The 19555-nt window shown below is 38.3% G+C and overlaps 1 protein-coding gene and 1 pseudogene across 1 annotated transcript; both read right to left on the bottom strand.

The window, feature by feature from the left end:
- Window positions 1-762: 762 nt before the first annotated feature.
- Window positions 763-4846, bottom strand: Olfr711 (olfactory receptor 711). The gene is made up of 3 exons (NM_147035.2): window positions 4590-4846; window positions 3485-3553; window positions 763-1795 (listed from the first exon to the last, which is right to left on the bottom strand). The coding sequence occupies exon 3, from the start codon at window positions 1735-1737 to the stop codon at window positions 793-795; it is 945 nt and encodes a 314-aa protein (NP_667246.2). The 5' UTR covers window positions 1738-1795; window positions 3485-3553; window positions 4590-4846; the 3' UTR covers window positions 763-792.
- On the bottom strand, window positions 17711-19061 carry Olfr712-ps1 (olfactory receptor 712, pseudogene 1; annotated as a pseudogene).

Raw genomic sequence — 19555 nt, forward strand, 5'->3', positions numbered from 1 at the left:
TCATTGAATCAATAACTACTCTTCATTTGATAGAAATTTGAGGAATATAACTTTTAAATATGAAACAATTTAGTTCACCTGTACAGATAGAAATGAGTTGTAATATTTGAAAAACAGAGATGAGCATAGAAAATAAAATTCTAAATATTATTATTTTAGCCACTGGTGCTCATCATCAAGAACACTACAAAAAAAAAAAAAGCACTGTTATCAGTTATCATCACATCTCTCTGTGTATACTGATCACTAGATTGTGTTTTCCCTACGAGAAATTAGTTTGATGGCTAATATTCTCCAGAGTTGTTATCACAGATCAGAGATGCAGAGAGAACCTGATAGAATGCATTTTTAAGCTAGATCTCCTGGGCTCAGACAAAGGCTTTGATGGTAATTTAGCTTCAACCATGGACAATTTATTTAACTTCATCATATTTCATTTTCTCAATTCACAATGTCAGCCAGCTGACCATAAAGTGATGATAGAATCAAATAGTTTATTTTGAGCGAAATACTAAGAATAGTTTCTAAATGATATATGTCTACTAGTACTACATCATTTCAGGATGCTATAACTATTCAGAGTTGTTAATAACTGCTTATTGATTCAAGTGATAAAGATTAAGTCCTTTCATCCACTATTTAGTTGTTTATTATTATTTTATTTATTTATTGTTTTTACCTATACTATGATTTCTTTACAAATCCAAGTTTGTGAATTGAAACTATTAGTAAAATGATCACAGTAATTCTCATAAATTAGATGGGCAATGTCTTTTTCTCAGGGCAAAGGGATCAACAAAGCAGGAAGCACTGGCCACCTCCCAGAGTCTTCTTGATTGCATCCTTGACTTCCCGGTTCCTTAGGCAGTAGATGAAGGGATTAAGCATGGGTGTGAGGACAGCATATACAGCTGAAATGAGTTTATTGGAATTAAAAGATGCAATAGCCCTGGGTCGGACGTACATGAAAATCATGGCTGTGTAATAAATTATGACCACAGTGAGATGGGAGGCACAGGTAGAGAAGGCCTTCTTTCTTCCCTGGGTGGAGGGTATACGCAGAATGGTAGACACTATGTAGACGTAGGAGAGGACAGTGGTGATAAGAGGGAAGACAAGAATAACAATAGCCAAAGCAAAGTCTACTAGCTCAGCTGTGGACATATCTTTGCATGCCAATTTGAGGATTGGTGAGATATCACAGAAGAAGTGGTTCATGACATTGGAGCCACAGAAAGCAACATGTGAAATGAAATAGACTTTGACAACAGAGACCATGAAACCACTAAAATAGGAAAGGGCCATTAGCTGCATGCAGTAAACTGTGGTCATGATGACTGGATATCGAAGAGGGTGGCAGATGGCCACATAGCGGTCATAGGCCATAGCTGCCAGGAGCACACACTCTGTGCAGGCAAGTGAGATAAAGAAGTAGAGCTGAGTCATACAGCCTGTGAAGGAGATGTGCCGTCTCTGCAGGAGGAATCCATCTAGCATCTTGGGGACTGTGACAGAGACATACCAGATCTCTAAAAAGGACATACTACTTAAGAAATAGTACATGGGCTTATGGAGGGAGCCAGTGGACCAGACAGTGAATATAATTACAAGATTTTCTGCTATAATCAACATATAGACTACAAGAAAAATGAAGAATAGGAGGATCTGTAGCCAAGGGGCTGTAGGGAAGCCCACCAGGATAAACTCACTGACCAGAGTAATGTTCATATCCAGCATGACCAAAGGCACTGGGAGATATTGTAATCTTCTGTGGCACCACAAATAAGGGCAATGTCTATGGCATCAGACCAAAAAATAAAAAGAGTTAGTAATTCACTCTTCTTGTGAATAAGATTCACAATATAATTTATATTAATAAGTTATATAATGTGATAAAAACAATTTCCATATTTATAAATATGGAAATTGCTTTTTATAAAAGCAATGGAAATATGGAATTGTTTTTATAAAAGCTTTCCAGAATCACAAGTTCACTTTTGCCACTGCCCATACACCAGCCCACCATGGTGAGGTCACCAGAATCATGCCTGCCTTTGAGTTCCCCATACTTTTAAGTTTGACTAGGATCATATAGTTTATAAACCAGCCTGGCCCAGTAAGTATAGTTCTCATCAGAGAAGTTTCTTTCTCAGTAGGCAGAAACTATTACAGAGATCCACAATTGTTCAAAGTGCAGCAAGTAAGTGACTGTGTAGTACTCAACTGTAATTCATACATCTGCAGTGCAACCTCTAAACCTAAGTCACAGAAGACATCACAGATGGGGAAAGAAAGACAGCAAAAGCCAGATGGTGAAGTCATCAGCTGCTAGCGTCTTCCAGAAGTCACTGGAAACTTATACCCATGAAATTTCAATTAATGTGGCTTCCTAAACAAGACCAGTTAATGTGCCAATATGGGTGAGGAAAATTTCACAAGACCCCGTTCCTACATAAAGGTGTGAGGACATCAATGGATGCTGAGAGATGGAAACTATTTTCTCCATGTATGAGCCTATTGATAAGTTATCAAATCCCAAGTGGTCAGCCCTAAACACTCGTAATTACATGCCACACTAAATGGATTCATCAGGTTTTGTGGATGGGAGTAATGAGGTATGGTAATTATACACATAAAGTTCTCATGTATGAAATTCTCAAAATGGAAAATAATAAAATCTAAGCTGTCCCTGCCTATATTTTTCACTCTTTAAATACTATCAGCAATGTGAAGAACAAGGTCACATATGTGTTTCCTAGTAAATTGCAGTTCATTTCATATAAGCTGGAACATTTATTATATTTGGAAGGTTATGCTATTGACTCCAAAAAAGTTCTAGCAGACTCATGTCTCTAGTATGTTAAGGGTGGCTGACTCAAAAACTCTGATTCTGCAGCCATATAGTATAAAAAGCTTTGTCATTCAATAACATTTGAAAATAATCAGAAGGAGCCTTCTTTTGATGGCTTAATTTGTGAGTGTTCACTATTTTAGAGAAATGTTTGAAGAGATCAGAATAAAGGAATATTGTTTGTAAAAAAAAATAAAATAAAATCTACCATAATACTATTATCTATAAACAGTGGTTGAAATCATTTATTAGAGAAGATAGACTCATTTGCCCCTCCAAGTTGATTCTATTTCTGTTTAACTAGGGAATTACTGAGCAAACATTTATTCATTCTTGAACTAAAATGATGGAGATTATCATTCAATCAGAAAATCCTCCAAAAATTTAGTTTTGAGGGAATATCTTAGCTATAGTACTTTGACACACAACATTGTCTTCAACTGAAGTCTATGGAAAATTGTATATGACAATAACTATTTTTAAGATGTTAGTTTTCAGTACTTAGGGCACTTCTACAGAAACTATATCAGGAGGCTGTGATGATGTTTCAGTGGCTGTAGCACTTGTCATCAAGCATGGAGACCTGAGTTCAGATCCCCAACAGCCATGTAAGTGGAAGGTGTGCATAGTGACCTGTCTGTAACCCAGGCATGCAGGAATCAAAGAAAGCAGGTAGCTGGAGCACACTGGTTCAACAGGGATCTGCATTAAGATAAAGAAAATTCACTGAGAACGTCTGATGTAAACTCATCTCACATATAACAATCTACACTTCTGCCATGAGTCACACACTATTCCTCCTACTCACTGCTACATAAAATTTAAAAGCATGGACTTTATAGTCAGGGAAAGGTTTGTTTTAAAATACCTACTAGTTGTGTTCTGCATCACTAAACAAGTATACCCTTCAATTTCCTCTTCTACAAAATGAAAAGTCATAAAAGCGCATATCAACTCCACCGGAGATATAAGTATTGAATAAAACAGTGCATAGGAGACTTTTAACATAGACTCAATTCATACACGTGTTAGTAGGTACTATCATTGAGTTACATTAGACCCATAGATTCTTACGCAGTCATAAACATATGCATGTTTTACTCTTGTGTACTCATAGACACCTAGAGTTATTTCTTCTCTTGCTTTTGCTTAATTTTCCTCTTAAAGTCAAAAGGACAAAATAATCAGAATTTGTTAGAAAATTGAATTATAGCATCCATGAATAAACTCTAAATTAAAAATCATTCATGACTTTTCCTAATTTATTTTTAATGAATTTTATTATACCAGTACATCAAATTCTTTTTCATATGCTCTAGTGTAATGCCTTTAGGAATACAGAATCATTTCATCTATGATCCCTGTTTAGAAACAAAGACACTAAGCTCTGTTCTCTTGTGGTACCTTATGGATGAATGCACTTTCATTCTACTTCTGACTCTTTTACAGTCCTGAATATTCTTATTCTCAAGGACACCAACACTACTGACCTCCTCTAGAATTATATATATAACATAGATAGATAGATAGATAGATAGATAGATATAATTAAAAATACATATATATGTATATATATATGTATATATATGTATATATATACATATATATATGTATATATATATACATATATATATATATTTGTGCCACTACAGCTACAAGGTGCACATTTGTCACAATTGTCCCAACTTAGGTGAAGAGGTTTTGACTCTTCATTATACATTTTGTATCTCCCAATTACCTTTTTCTTTGGTTAAAGACTACAACCTGTAGCTGTTGAGTCTCTTCTCATCTTCCTAGGAATCTCTTTTTGGATGAATCTACTTAATTTGGTATCATCAACCAGTAACCATTGTCTATGTATCTTTACACTGAGATGGAAACTTCTTCAGACACCTCCAGAGATTGTGAGAAAGCGAGCTGGTCTGTGGAATCTTACAGTCCTGAGAGAACCAGAGATGTCCTCAGTCTACACAGCAGCTATAGCAACTTCAAGATACAAAGACAAGAAGAGTCAGGATAATATATTCAGCTTGTTGATATTTTTTCTATCATGTCCTCTCCCCAAGGACCTACCTAGATTACTCTGTCCTGAGTGTAGGTAAACTTGATTTGCTCTGCAAAGAACCTGAGAAACTGAAACTCTATCTACCTATCAAGTTCTGTTTAAAATACACCCATATTTGCTTATATTTATGAATGTGAAATAGATAAAAAAAAACACAAAAATTTGCACTGTGTATCAAGAAATGAGAGAAAATAGAATAGCCTGAATTTAAAACAGTAGGGAAAAGGTAAATTTAAAATGCTAGAACTGATATAAATGAAATAAAAACTAAAAATTACTTTAAAGAAAGTATCAGTGAAGGTAAGCAGCAATGAACAAATTTATGAAGGAGTTATGGTTTATCCATGCAATAGAACATTATTTACTCCCTTCATTAGAAGTATTTATCATTTATGTATAGGAATATTTTGACTTTGTGTATGCGTATATATGCACACCACATGCAAACCTGGAACCCATGAAGGCCTGAAGAGGGCACTGGATCCCTTACAACTAGAATTTCCAAGGATTGTAAGCTGCCAAGTGGGTGCTGGTGAAAGGTCAAACCTACCCCATCTTAGGACTGACCTCCATCTTAAAAGAAAAAGAGCCTGAGAATTTGGCTACAGCTGAACCCAAGCTGTACTCAAGAACCAGAAAGGATCCCATGGCTTGTCCTTAGCCCAGAGTTACTCACTAGCTACATCATAGAAACAGCCAATCAAGATTAGTCTCATTGTTATAGATGTACTTTCAGACTGCTAGTGAGTGTTCATGGTTTTGCTTCAGAGCACCTATATGTCCTATTATAATAGTCATTCAGTTACATGCTTACCAGGCTAGAAACCTCCTTGCTTGCTTGCCAAATAGATTCCTATAAAATCTTGTTCTGCTGAGGGTTCAAGGCTGCTTCACCCTCCATGCCTTCTGTGTCTGAGGAGAGTGAGCCAAAGCTTAAACTTGAATAAAAAGGACTCTAGTGCAATTGCATAGAAGTCAGCTCTTTGGTGGTCTTTTGGGGCTCATGAAGGAGGCATAACACTGTGAACTGAATCTTGATCCTCCATAGAGCAATAAGTGCTCCTAACTACTGATGTACTCTTTAAAAGTAAGAATATTCTATTACTCACAGCAATGTAGATTAGCCAGAGTTCCACTTAGTGAGATAAACCAGAATTGCTGGTATAAATAGTGTCTGATCTTATCTACATGTGCCAACTATAAAATTTGCATTTACTAACAGAAAAAAAAAAAAGAATGGTGATTTCCAGTACTGAGGATCTCAGGAAAAAAAGGGAAATATTAGTCCAAGGATGGATTTTTTTTCAGTTCTAAGATGTGTAACTTCTGAGGATAAATGTATAACATGATGATTGCAGTTTATAATAACTTAGTGTATAGTGAAATTCGCTGTGAGACACACAGAAAAAGGTAATATGTGAAGTGATGAATATGCTAATTATCTTGATTTGAATCATCATTTCTCAATATATGCATATGCTAAATCATGGTCTACACCTTAAATAAATAGTTTTTACTAGTCAACCACACCTCAATGAAGCTGGAAGAAGAGTGAACTACAATTACTCAAGAACTAAATTCAAAAGAACAGAGAAACATCTCTATATGTTTTTGTGCTAAATGTACAAAAATATTAACTCTTGACTGTGATGGGATGTGAAGCTTGACCACAGTTTGGTCAGTGAATTGAGAAATGTTTTAGTTTGAACAGTAACACAGGAAAGACTATGAGATAACTAGAATACACAAGAAGTGACAGAATAATTTAGCCTCAAAGGTGAATACAGGCCCTTCATGCCTATTGCCTCAAATTCTAGAACACATTCAGTCACTGAATGGATCTTTATAATGTACATTCTTCATATTCAGGAGTAACTGTCAACTCCTTCAGTCTGTAAGGCAGCCATAGCCTAATGAGCTGTCAATCTCTGCTATGAATTCTGCCTACTAGAGTAATCCGAAATCTAAAATCCAGTGCTAGAAGTTTTATAAAAATGAAGGCCCAGCAAATGCACTCCAGTAGTCAAAGAAAACTGATGAGAACAGTGGAAGGTGCCTGGAGAAATGAGAAACATAGACATGCTTTGAACAAATCCCTGAGAATCTGTGTTAGATTAGTAAAAATTTGGTGGTGAGTGAGCCTGTCCTATCTTTTCTTCTTTATACAAATGATAAATGGCTGAGAAAGAAATATGAAAAACAATACCCATCAAAATAGCCAAGAATAATATAAAATATCTTGGTATGACTCTAGCCAAGCAAGTGAAAGACCTGTATGACAAAAACATGAAATCTTTGATGAAAGAAATTGAAGAAGATATCAGAAGATAGAAAAATCTTTCATCCTCATAGATCAGTAGGGTTAACATAGTACAAATGGCCATCCTACCAAAAGCTATCTACAGATTTAACACAATTCCCATCAAATTCTCAACCTAATTCTTCAAAGACCTTTAACAATACTCAACTTCATATGGAAAACAAAAAATGCCATGATATCTAAAGCAGTCCTGTAAAATAAAAGAACTTCTGGGGTTATCACTATCCCTGACTTCAACCTGTACTATAGAGCAATAGTAGTAAGTACATGGTATTAGCATAAAAACAGACAGGTTTATCAATGGAATTAAACTGAAATCCCAGAAGTAAATCCATATACCTATGGACACTTGATTTTGGACAAAGAAACCAAAACTATACAATGGGAAAAAGAAAGCACATTCAACAAATGATACTTCTTCAATGACATCTGGAAGTAGAAGAATGCAAATTGATCCATGTCTATCACCCTGGACAAAACTCAAGTCCAAGTAAATCAAAGACCTCAACATAAAACTGAGCACACAAGCCGGGCGTGGTGGCGCACGCCTTTAATCCCAGCACTCAGGAGGCAGAGGCAGGTGGATTTCTGAGTTCGAGGCCAGCCTGGTCTACAAAGTGAGCTCCAGGATAACCAGAGCTATAAAAAGAAACCCTGTCTCGAAAAAAACAAACAAAAAAAACAAAAAAAAAAACAAAAACAAAAAAACAAAAACAAAAACCAAAACTGAGCACACTAAATCTAATAGAAGAGTGGGAAATAGCCTTAAACTCATTGGCACAGAAGACAACTTTTTTAACAGAATGTCAATAGTGCAAGCACTAAAGTTAACAATTAATAAACAGGACCTCAAAGACTAAAAAGCATCTGTAAAGCAAAGGACACTGCCAATAGGACAAAACAGCAACCTACTGAATGTGAAAAGATCTTCATTAACCCTACATCTGATAGAGGGCTGACATCCAAAATATATAAAGAACTCAAAAAAGTAGATAACAACAAACCAAATAACCCAGTTTAAAAATAGGGCAGAGATTTAAACGGAGAATTGTTAACAAAGGTATCTCTTTTTTTTTCCATTTTTTATTAGGTATTTAGCTCATTTACATTTCCAATGCTATACCAAAAGTTCCCCATACCCACCCACCCCCACTCCCCTACCCACCCACTCCCACTTTTGGCCCTGGCATTCCCCTGTACTGGGGCATATAAAGTTTGTGTGTCCAATGGGACTCTCTTTCCAGTGATGGCCGACTAGGCCATCTTTTCATACATATGCAGCTAGAGTCAAGAGCTCCGGGGTACTGGTTAGTTCATAATGTTGTTCCACCTATAGGGTTGCAGATCCCTTTAGCTCCTTGGGTACTTTCTCTAGCTCCACCATTGGGAGCACTGTGATCCATCCATTAGCTGACTGTGAGCATCCACTTCTGTGTTTGCTAGGCCCCGGCATAGTCTCACAAGAGACAGCTACATCTGGGTCCTTTCGATAAAATCTTGCTAGTATATGCAATGGTATCAGCGTTTGGATGCTGATTATGGGGTGGATCCCTGGATATGGCAGTCTCTACATGGTCCATCCTTTTGTCTCAGCTCCAAACTTTGTCTCTGTAACTCCTTCCATGGGTGTTTTGATCCCAATTCTAAGGAGGGGCATAGTGTCCACACTTCGGTCTTCATTCTTCTTGAGTTTCATGTGTTTAGCAAATTGTATCTTATATCTTGGGTATCCTAGGTTTGGGGCTAATATCCACTTATCAGTGAGTACATATTGTGTGAGTTCCTTTGTGAATGTGTTACCTCACTCAGGATGATGCCCTCCAGGTCCATCCATTTGGCTAGGAATTTCATAAATTCATTCTTTTTAATAGCTGAGTAGTACTCCATTGTGTAGATGTACCACATTTTCTGTATCCATTCCTCTGTTGAGGGGCATCTGGGTTCTTTCCAGCTTCTGGCTATTATAAATAAGGCTGCTATGAACATAGTGGAGCATGTGTTCTTCTTACCAGTTGGGGCATCTTCCGGATATATGCCCAGGAGAGGTATTGCTGGATCCTCCGGTAGTACTATGTCCAATTTTCTGAGGAACCACCAGACTGATTTCCAGAGTGGTTGTACAAGCCTGCAATCCCACCAACAATGGAGGAGTGTTCCTCTTTCTCCACATCCACGCCAGCATCTGCTATCACCTGAATTTTTCATCTTAGCCATTCTGACTGGTGTGAGGTGGAATCTCAGGGTTGTTTTGATTTGCATTTCCCTGATGATTAAGGAGGTTGAACATTTTTTCAGGTGCTTCTCTGCCATTCGGTATTTCTCAGGTAAGAATTCTTTGTTCAGTTCTGAGCCCCATTTTTTAATGGGGTTATTTGATTTTCTGAAGTCCACCTTCTTGAGTTCTTTATATATGTTGGATATTAGTCCCCTATCTGATTTAGGATAGGTAAAGATCCTTTCCCAATCTGTTGGTGGTCTTTTTGTCTTATTGACAGTGTCTTTTGCCTTGCAGAAACTTTGGAGTTTCATTAGGTCCCATTTGTCAATTCTCGATCTTACAGCACAAGCCATTGCTGTTCTGTTCAGAAATTTTTCCCCTGTGTCCATATCTTCAAGGCTTTTCCCCACTTTCTCCTCTATAAGTTTCAGTGTCTCTGGTTTTATGTGAAGTTCCTTGATCCACTTAGATTTGACCTTAGTACAAGGAGATAAGTATGAATCGATTCACATTCTTCTACACGATAACAACCAGTTGTGCCAGCACCAATTGTTGAAAATGCAGTCTTTCTTCCACTGGATGGTTTTAGCTCCCTTGTCGAAGATCAAGTGACCATAGGTGTGTGGGTTCATTTCTGGGTCTTCAATTCTATTCCATTGGTCTACTTGTCTGTCTCTATACCAGTACCATGCAGTTTTTATCACAATTGCTCTGTAGTAAAGCTTTAGTTCAGGCATGGTGATTCCACCAGAAGTTCTTTTATCCTTGAGAAGACTTTTTGCTATCCTAGTTTTTTTGTTATTCCAGATGAATTTGCAAATTGCTCCTTCTAATTCGTTGAAGAATTGAGTTGGAATTTTGATGGGGATTGCATTGAATCTGTAGATTGCTTTTGGCAAGATAGCCATTTTTACAATGTTGATCCTGCCAATCCATGAGCATGGGAGATCTTGCCATCTTCTGAGATCTTCTTTAATTTCTTCAGAGATTTGAAGTTTTTATCATACAGATCTTTCACTTCCTTAGTTAGAGTCACGCCAAGATATTTTATATTATTTGTGACTATTGAGAAGGGTGTTGTTTCCCTAATTTCTTTCTCAGCCTGTTTATTCTTTGTATAGAGAAAGGCCATTGACTTGTTTGAGTTAATTTTATATCCAGCTACTTCACCGAAGCTGTTTATCAGGTTTAGGAGTTCTCTGTTGGAATTTTTAGGGTCACTTATATGTACTATCATATCATCTGCAAAAAGTGATATTTTGACTTCCTCTTTTCCAATTTGTATCCCCTTGATCTCCTTTTGTTGTCGAATTGCTCTGGCTAATACTTCAAGTACTATGTTGAAAAGGTAGGTAGAAAGTGGGCAGCCTTGTCTAGTCCCTGATTTTAGTGGGATTGCTTCCAGCTTCTCTCCATTTACTTTGATGTTGGCTACTGGTTTGCCGTAGATTGCTTTTATCATGTTTAGGTATGGGCCTTGAATTCCTGATCTTTCCAAAACTTTTATCATGAATGGGTGTTGGATCTTGTCAAATGCTTTTTCTGCATCTAACGAGATGATCATGTGGTTTTTGTCTTTGAGTTTGTTTATATAATGGATTACATTGATGGATTTTCGTATATTAAACCATCCCTGCATCCCTGGAATAAAACCTACTTGATCAGGATGGATGATTGCTTTAATGTGTTCTTGGATTCGGTTAGCAAGAATTTTATTGAGGATTTTTGCATCGATATTCATAAGAGAAATTGGTCTGAAGTTCTCTATCTTTGTTGGATCTTTCTGTGGTTTAGGTATCAGAGTAATAGTGGCTTCATAAAATGAGTTGGGTAGAGTACCTTCTACTTCTGTTTTGTGAAATAGTTTGTGCAGAACTGGAATTAGATCTTCTTTGAAGGTCTGATAGAACTCTGCACTAAACCCGTCTGGTCCTGGGCTTTTTTTGGCTGGGAGACTATTAATAACTGCTTCTATTTCTTTAGGTGATATGGGACTGTTTAGATGGTCAACTTGATCCTGATTCAACTTTGGTACCTGGTATCTGTCCAGAAATTTGTCCATTTCGTCCAGGTTTTCCACTTTTGTTGAGTATAGCCTTTTGTAGAAGGATCTGATGGTGTTTTGGATTTCTTAAGGATCTGTTGTTGTGTCTCCCTTTTCATTTCTGATTTTGTTAATTGGGATTTTGTCCCTGTGCCCTTTAGTGAGTCTAGCTAAGGGTTTATCTATCTTGTTGATTTTCTCAAAGAACCAAACCTCGTTTGGTTAATTCTTTGAATAGTTCTTCTTGTTTCCACTTGGTTGATTTCACCCCTGAGTTTGATTATTTCCTGTCGTCTACTCCTCTTGGGTGAATTTGCTTCCTTTTTTTCTAGAGCTTTTAGATGTGTTGTCAAGCTGCTAGTATGTGCTGTCTCCCGTTTCTTCTTGGAGGCACTCAGAGCTATAAGTTTCCCTCTTAGGAATGCTTTCATTGTGTCCCATAGGTTTGGGTACGTTGTGGCTTCATTTTCATTAAACTCTAAAAATTCTTTAATTTCTTTCTTTATTCCTTCCTTGACCAAGGTATCATTGAGAAGAGTGTTGTTCAGTTTCCACGTGAATGTTGGCTTTCCATTATTTATGTTGTTATTGAAGATCAGTCTTAGGCCATGGTGGTCTGATAGGATACATGGGACAATTTCAATATTTTTGTATCTGTTGAGGCCTGTTTTGTGACCAATTATATGGTCAATTTTGGAGAAGGTCCCGTGAGGTGCTGAGAAGAAGGTATATCCTTTTGTTTTAGGATAAAATGTTCTGTAGATATCTGTCAGGTCCATTTGTTTCATAACTTCTGTTAGTTTCACTGTGTCCCTGTTTAGTTTCTGTTTCCACGATCTGTCCATTGATGAAAGTGGTGTGTTGAAGTCTCCCACTATTATTGTGTGAGGTGCAATGTGTGCTTTGAGCTTTACTAAAGTGTCTTTAATGAATGTGGCTGCCCTTGCATTTGGTGCATAGATATTCAGAATTGAGAGTTCCTCTTGGAGGATTTTACCTTTGATGAGTATGAAGTGTCCCTCCTTGTCTTTTTTGATAACTTTGGGTTGGAAGTCGATTTTATCCCATATTAAAATGGCTACTCCAGCTTGTTTCTTCAGTCCATTTGCTTGGAAAATTGTTTTCCAGCCTTTCACTCTGAGGTAGTGTCTGTCTTTTTCCCTGAGATGAGTTTCCTGTAAGCAGCAGAATGTTGGGTCCTATTTGTGTAGCCAGTCTGTTAGTCTATGTCTTTTTATTGGGGAATTGAGTCCATTGATATTAAGAGATATTAAGGAAAAGTAATTGTTGCTTCCTTTTATTTTTGTTGTTAGAGTTGGCATTCTGTTCTTGTGGCTGTCTTCTTTTTGGTTTGTTGAGGGATTACTTTCTTGCTTGTTCTAGGGCGTGATTTCCGTCCTTGTATTGCTTCTTTTCTGTTATTATCCTTTGAAGGGCTGGATTCGTGGAAAGATATTGTGTGAATTTGGTTTTGTCGTGGAATACTTTGGTTTCTCCATCTATGGTAATTGAGAGTTTGGCCGGGTATATTAGCCTGGGCTGGCATTTGTGTTCTCTTAGTGTCTGTATAACATCTGTCCAGGCTCTTCTGGCTTTCATAGTCTCTGGTGAAAAGTCTGGTGTAATTCTGATAGGCCTTCCTTTATATGTTACTTGACCTTTCTCCCTTACAGCTTTTAATATTCTATCTTTATTTAGTGCATTTGTTGTTCTGATTATTATGTGTCGGGAGGAATTTCTTTTCTGGTCCAGTTTATTTGGAGTTCTGTAGGCTTCTTGTATGATCATGGGCATCTCTTTCTTTATGTTTGGGAAGTTTTCTTCTATTATTTTGTTGAAGATATTGGCTGGCCCTTTAAGTTGAAAATCTTCATTCTCATCAATTCCTATTATCCGTAGGTTTGGGCTTCTCATTGTGTCCTGGATTTCCTGGATGTTTTGAGTTAGGATCCTTTTGCATTTTGTATTTTTTTTGACTGTTGTGTCGATGTTCTCTATGGAATATTCTGCACCTGAGATTCTCTCTTCCATTTCTTGTATTCTGTTGCTGATGCTCGCATCTATGGTTCCAGATCTCTTTCCTAGGGTTTCTATCTCCAGCGTTGCCTCGCTTTGGGTTTTCTTTATTGTGTCTACTTCCCTTTTTAGTTCTAGTATGGTTTTGTTCATTTCCATTACCTGTTTGGATGTGTTTTCCTGTTTTTCTTTAATGACTTCTACCTGTTTGGCTGTGTTTTCCTGCTTTTCTTTAAGGGCCTGTAACTCTTTAGCAGTGCTCTCCTGTAATTCTTTAAGTGACTTATGAAAGTCCTTCTTGATGTCCTCTATCATCATCATGAGAAATGTTTTTAAATCTGTGTCTAGATTTTCGGTTGTGTTGGGGTGCCCAGGACTAGGTGGGGTGGGAGTGCTGCGTTCTGATGATGGTGAGTGGTCTTGATTTCTGTTAGTAGGATTCTTATGTTTGCCTTTCGCCATCTGGTAATCTCTAAAGCTAGCTGTTTTAGTTGTCACTGTTAAGAGCTTGTTCTTCAGGTGACTCTGTTAGCCTCTATAAGCAGACCTGGAGGGTAGCACTCTCCTTAGTTTCAGTGGGCAGAGTATTCTCTGCAGGCAAGCTCTCTTCTTGCAGGGAAGGTACCCAGATATTTGGTGTTCGAACCAGACTCCTGGCAGAAGTTGTGTTCCACTCACTAAAGGTCTTAGGATCCCGTGGGGAATCCTGTGTGGGCCCTTGCGGGTGACGGACGACTCCGCTGGCAAGGTAGCCCGGGGCTCGAGTGGAGCGGAAGGGGCTTGTGCCCCAGGTCAGGCCCGGGTAGCCTGCTTCCCTATGTACCGCAGTCTCAGATTCCGCGGGATTGGATTGGGGCAGGCGCTGTGTTCCACTCACCAGGGGTCTTAGGATCCCGTGGGGAATCCTGTGTGGGCCCTTGCGGGTGTCAGGCAACTCCGCTGGCAAGGTACCTCGGGGCTCGAGTGGAGCGGAAGGGCTACTGCTGACATTTGCTTTATGTATAAATTGCCCTTGTAACAACCATAGCCTGATGATGCTTTCAATCTGGATCCTTTGTGAGTATTTCCTTGACCTTAACCATCCGGTGCCCTTAGTGTTGATTTAAAGTTACGCACATTTAGCTGAGCATATGAATACCTGGAAGATGACAGGACCAGCTCCTGAATGTCCTAGGAGGCCAGCAAAACAACTGCTCCTTAAGAAAGTTTTCAGGCACTGCAAATACTAGGCACTAGTCTCCCGCCAGGACTTCCTGACCACGAGGCAGCCGAGATGCAAGAAGCAACAAAGGTATCTCTTAATGGCTGAGAAGCACTTAAAGAAATGTTCCACATTCTCAGTCATCAGGGAAATGCAAATCAGAATGACTCTGAGATTCCATTTTACACTCACCACAATAGCTAAGACAAAAACCTCAAGTGACAGGTCATGCTGGTGAGGATGCAAAACAGGTGGAATGGTCCTTCATTGCTGGGGGAGTGAAAACTTGTACAATTACTTTGGAACTCAATTTGGTGATTTCTCAGTAAATTGTAAATAGATACACCACAAGACACAGCTACACCACTCCTGAGCATATTCTCAAAAGAAGTTCCTCCATACCACAAGGACAGTTGCTCAATTATGGTCATAACAGTTTTATTTGTAATAGACAGAAACTGGAAACAACTTAGATGACCCTCAACTGAAGAATGGATTTTTAAAAAATATGGTTCATTTATACAACACAGTAATACTCAGGCATTAAAAACAATATCATGAAATGTACAGACAAATAGATAGAACTAGAAAATGTCAACTTGAGTGAGGTAATCCAGACTCAGAAAGACAAACATGGTATGTTTTCACTTATAAGTAGACATTAGTCATAAAGTACATGATAATCATGCTACAAACCACAGACACAAAGAAGCTAAGTAACAAGGAGGGCCCAAGGGAAGATACTTGACTCTCACTGAGAGAGGGATATAGATTAGACAGCAAGAGTGACATAAGGAGGGAACTAGGTGGGGAGATGGTGATGATAGAGGAACAGGAGGAAGGAGGCAGGGGAGACTAGAGAGAAAGAATACTGGGAAAGACAACTGGATTGGGGGAGAGGACATCTCTGAAACAAGCTAGAAACCTAGGAAAATGGAAACATCCAGAAATCTATAAGGGTAACCCTGGCTAAAACTCCTAGCAATAGGGGATATGGAGACTGAACAGGCCATCTCCTGTAACGAGGCAGGACTTCCAATGGAGGGATTGGGACACCAACCCAGGCTCAAAACCTTAGAACTACAATTTGTCCTGCATACAAGATGTGCATGGGTAAAATTTGGGGCAGAATGAAGGAAGATTCAACAAATAACTAGTCCATCCAACTTGAGACCCATGCCATGGAAGGGAGCCCACACCTGACACTATTAATGAAATTCTGCTATACTTGTAAACAATAGTCTAGGCTTCACCCAGAAAGTGGTGGAACTGATGCAGGGACCCATGGCTAAACATTAAGTGGAGCATGGGGAATCCTGTAGAAAAGGAAAAGGAAGGATTGAAGGAGTTAGAGAGGTCAAGGATTCCATAAGAAAACCTACAGAGTCAACTAACCTGGGCCTATAGGGGCTCATAGGGACTGAACTGCCAACCAGAAAGCATATATGGGACAGACATAGGCTCCCTCTATGTATGTAATAGTTGTGCAGCTGGGTCTTCACGTGGGATCTGTAAAGTGGGAGCTGGGGCTGTCTCTGACTATATTTCCTGCCTTTAGATCCCTTTCTCTAAACTGGGTTGCCTTGTATAGCCTCAATACAGGGAGATGCACAGTCTTACTCAACCTGATACGTCAAGCCTGGTTGATATCCATGGGAGGCCTCCCCTTTTGGAGGAGGAGAGGACAGGTGAATGGGGTGAGGTGAGAGGGAGAGACTGGGAGAAATGGAGGGAGGGGAAGCTGCAATCAAAATATAAAGTAAATAAATCACTTAGTCAAAAACAAAAGCCAAAAGATCATGATGGCTAGCCTAGACTAATATACTCAGTACATTTAAAAATACACACACACACATTTTAATTTTGAAATTATTTTAAGTTTATAGAAAACTTCAAAATGGAGAGAGAGAGAGAGAGAGAGAGAGAGAGAGAGAGCTCTCATACACCCATCATTAAGTTTCAGTTCCCTTTAAAATCAAGTTTCAGTAGCATTAAAACTTGTCAAAAAAACCAAGGATCCAGAGTTGGATAGATTGCTCATCTTTGGCTCTTGAATAGAACCTGTGTTCAGTACCAAGCACTCACATGATAATTCATAACTATCCAAACTTTAGATCTAGAAGAACTAATGTCCTCTTCTGAACTTCACAGGCATTGGGCATATATATGTTACACATACATACATACAGGCAAACTACCTACATATGCAAAATAAAATAAATAAATCTAAAATTTAAAAAGACAAGAAACCAAACTGGTACTTTACTTTTAACCAATATTTTTTGCTGTTTTAGTCATAATTTATTGATATTTTTATCCTATAAATATTTTAATGAATAAATTAATATTTTCATAACTAAAAATAAGTTACAAACTTAGATACTTTCATCCAGATAGACTTGAAATTTGATTCCTGACTCTCTTCAATATGAAATTGTAGCATATATTAAAAACTATTGGACCACAAATGTGAAATTCTAAAAAATAGTATTAATAACAACATAAGATTCATCCTTAAAGTTTCAACATGTAAACAACATAAAATTACAAACAGGATCATTAATTTAAGGATCTTAGAATTTTATTCAAATTTGCAAGGAACAAGTAGATATTTTCTGGGAATATTAGTTTTACTTTAACACTTTTCATATACGAAATAAATGCTAAGCATATAATTATATGCAATAAATCTGTAAGAAATATTCAATATATTGAACCAATATATCATTTGTAAGTTACTGACATGTCTATACAAAAACTAATTGTTTCCAGTTATAGTAATACATAGTGTCTGGCTTCTATTTTGAGCTTAGGTTTTTGTTTTCTGTGCTTTTCTACTGTGATTTCAGGCAGAGGCAAGCGGATTTCTGAGTTCAAGGCCAGCCTGGTCTACAGAGTGAGTTCCAGGACAGCCAGAGCTACACAGAGAATCCCTGTCTCAGAAAAAAAAAAAAAAAAGAATTTATATCTGTGAAGAACAGGTCCACAGTCACTGTCATGATATATTGTGGAAGAATAATGTCTTCTTAAAGCAGGGTGATAACCTGACCAGGAAGCACAGGCCACCTTCTAGTGTCTTGATAGCATCCTTGACTTCCTGATTCCTTGGGCAATAGATGAAGGAATTCAGCATGAGTGTGAGGACTGCAAACACAGCTGAGATCAGTTTGTTGGAATTAAAAGTAGCAATAGCTCTATGTCAGTCTTATATTAAAATCATGGCTGTATAATAAATTAGGTCCACAGTGAGATGGGAGACACAGGAAGAAAAGGTATTCATCCCTTAGTGGAGAATATACACAGAACGCCAGACGCTATGTAGACATAACACAGTGGTGATGACAGAGAAGTCTGTGACCTCCATCCAGCCTGAAGTTGGCTGAACTAGACCTCAACCTTGCTGCCAATAAGGAGATTATCTAGGGTGGAGCCTCCCTAGATCACTCTATTGTTCAGCCACTGTCACTGCTACCTGCTGAGAGGCCACCTAGCTATTCCAGAGACTACACCCTATTCTGCACGTGGTCATCTGCAGCTGGGCTCCAAGAATGAATTGGTGGGAACAGGCCTCCCCTCCCCCCTTTATAAGCGCAGTCACCATTAAACATTTGAGCCTTGATCAGAATATTGTCTTGGCTCCATTTCTCTCTTGTTCGCCTAGTTTCCCTTTCTTTCAGTGCCAGCCTGCCACTCAGGTGCACCCCGTCCATGTGAGCCGCTGGACAGCTCACAACAGAAGTCAAAAATTATAATAGCCAGAGAAAAGTCAAATAACTCAGCAGCAGACATCTTTGCATACCAGTTTGAGGGCTGGTTAGATATCACAGAAAAGGTGGTTCATCACACTGGAGCCACAGAAATGACATGTGAAATGAAAGATTTTGATCATGATAATCACGGAGCCAGCCACATAAGTGAAAGCCATCAACTGCACACAATAACTTGTCATGAAGACTCGATATTGGAGAGGGTAGCAGTTGGCCACATAAAAATCATAGGCCATAGCTGCTAGGAGCACATACTCTGCATGCAAATGAGGTTTTTAAAAGGGTAAAAATAAGTCATGCAACTTGTGAAGATGTACCATTCCTGTAGGAGAAGTTTATCTAGTATTTTAGAGACTGTAACAAAAATATATGAGACCTCCAGGAAAGGAAAAAAATAAAACTACCAAAAATAGTACTTGGATTTATGAAACAATCCAGTGACCACGCCCCCCAACAGTGAAAATGATAAGATTCTTCGATAGGCAAGATAAACCACAAGGAAGAACATTAGGTGCTCTGAGGCCAAAGAGCTGTGAAAAAGCCCACTAGAATGAACTCACTGACTGTAGTGATGCTCATATTCAAAATGGCTGAATTGCTACAAATACTGATGGATGGAGCATTAGCAAAAATGATCAAAACGAGGTAGCAATTCTGACTTCCTATAAAGAAGACTCGTGAAATAACCTCTGCTAGTGTTTCCTCTTAAAGTGTGAAATAGGTATCGCTTCAAAGACTTTTTAAAATAAATTATCTCCTAATATCAAATTTCATCTTTACCCAGCTCTTACTGTCCTCACTGCCAGTGGCTTGAATGTTAGTACTTATCTCATTCACAGTATTTTTTCGGTGAACGGAGGCCCAGTATGTCTTTCACTTTTTTGGTTCTAATTCTCTATTTAATTGGGTATTGGTTTCTATAGAAAACAGAGACAAAAGCATAGGGTCTGAAAGTTTCAAAAGTGTAATATATCTGTGGCCCCTTGTATGTCATATTGTACCTAGCTAGAGTGGTTTCTTCAGAATAAATGGAGTCCAAGGACATTTTCAGATGAGGGAACTATTAAAACATT

This window comes from Mus musculus, chromosome 7, assembly GCF_000001635.26.
Source record: "Mus musculus strain C57BL/6J chromosome 7, GRCm38.p6 C57BL/6J".
NCBI lineage: Eukaryota > Metazoa > Chordata > Mammalia > Rodentia > Muridae > Mus > Mus musculus.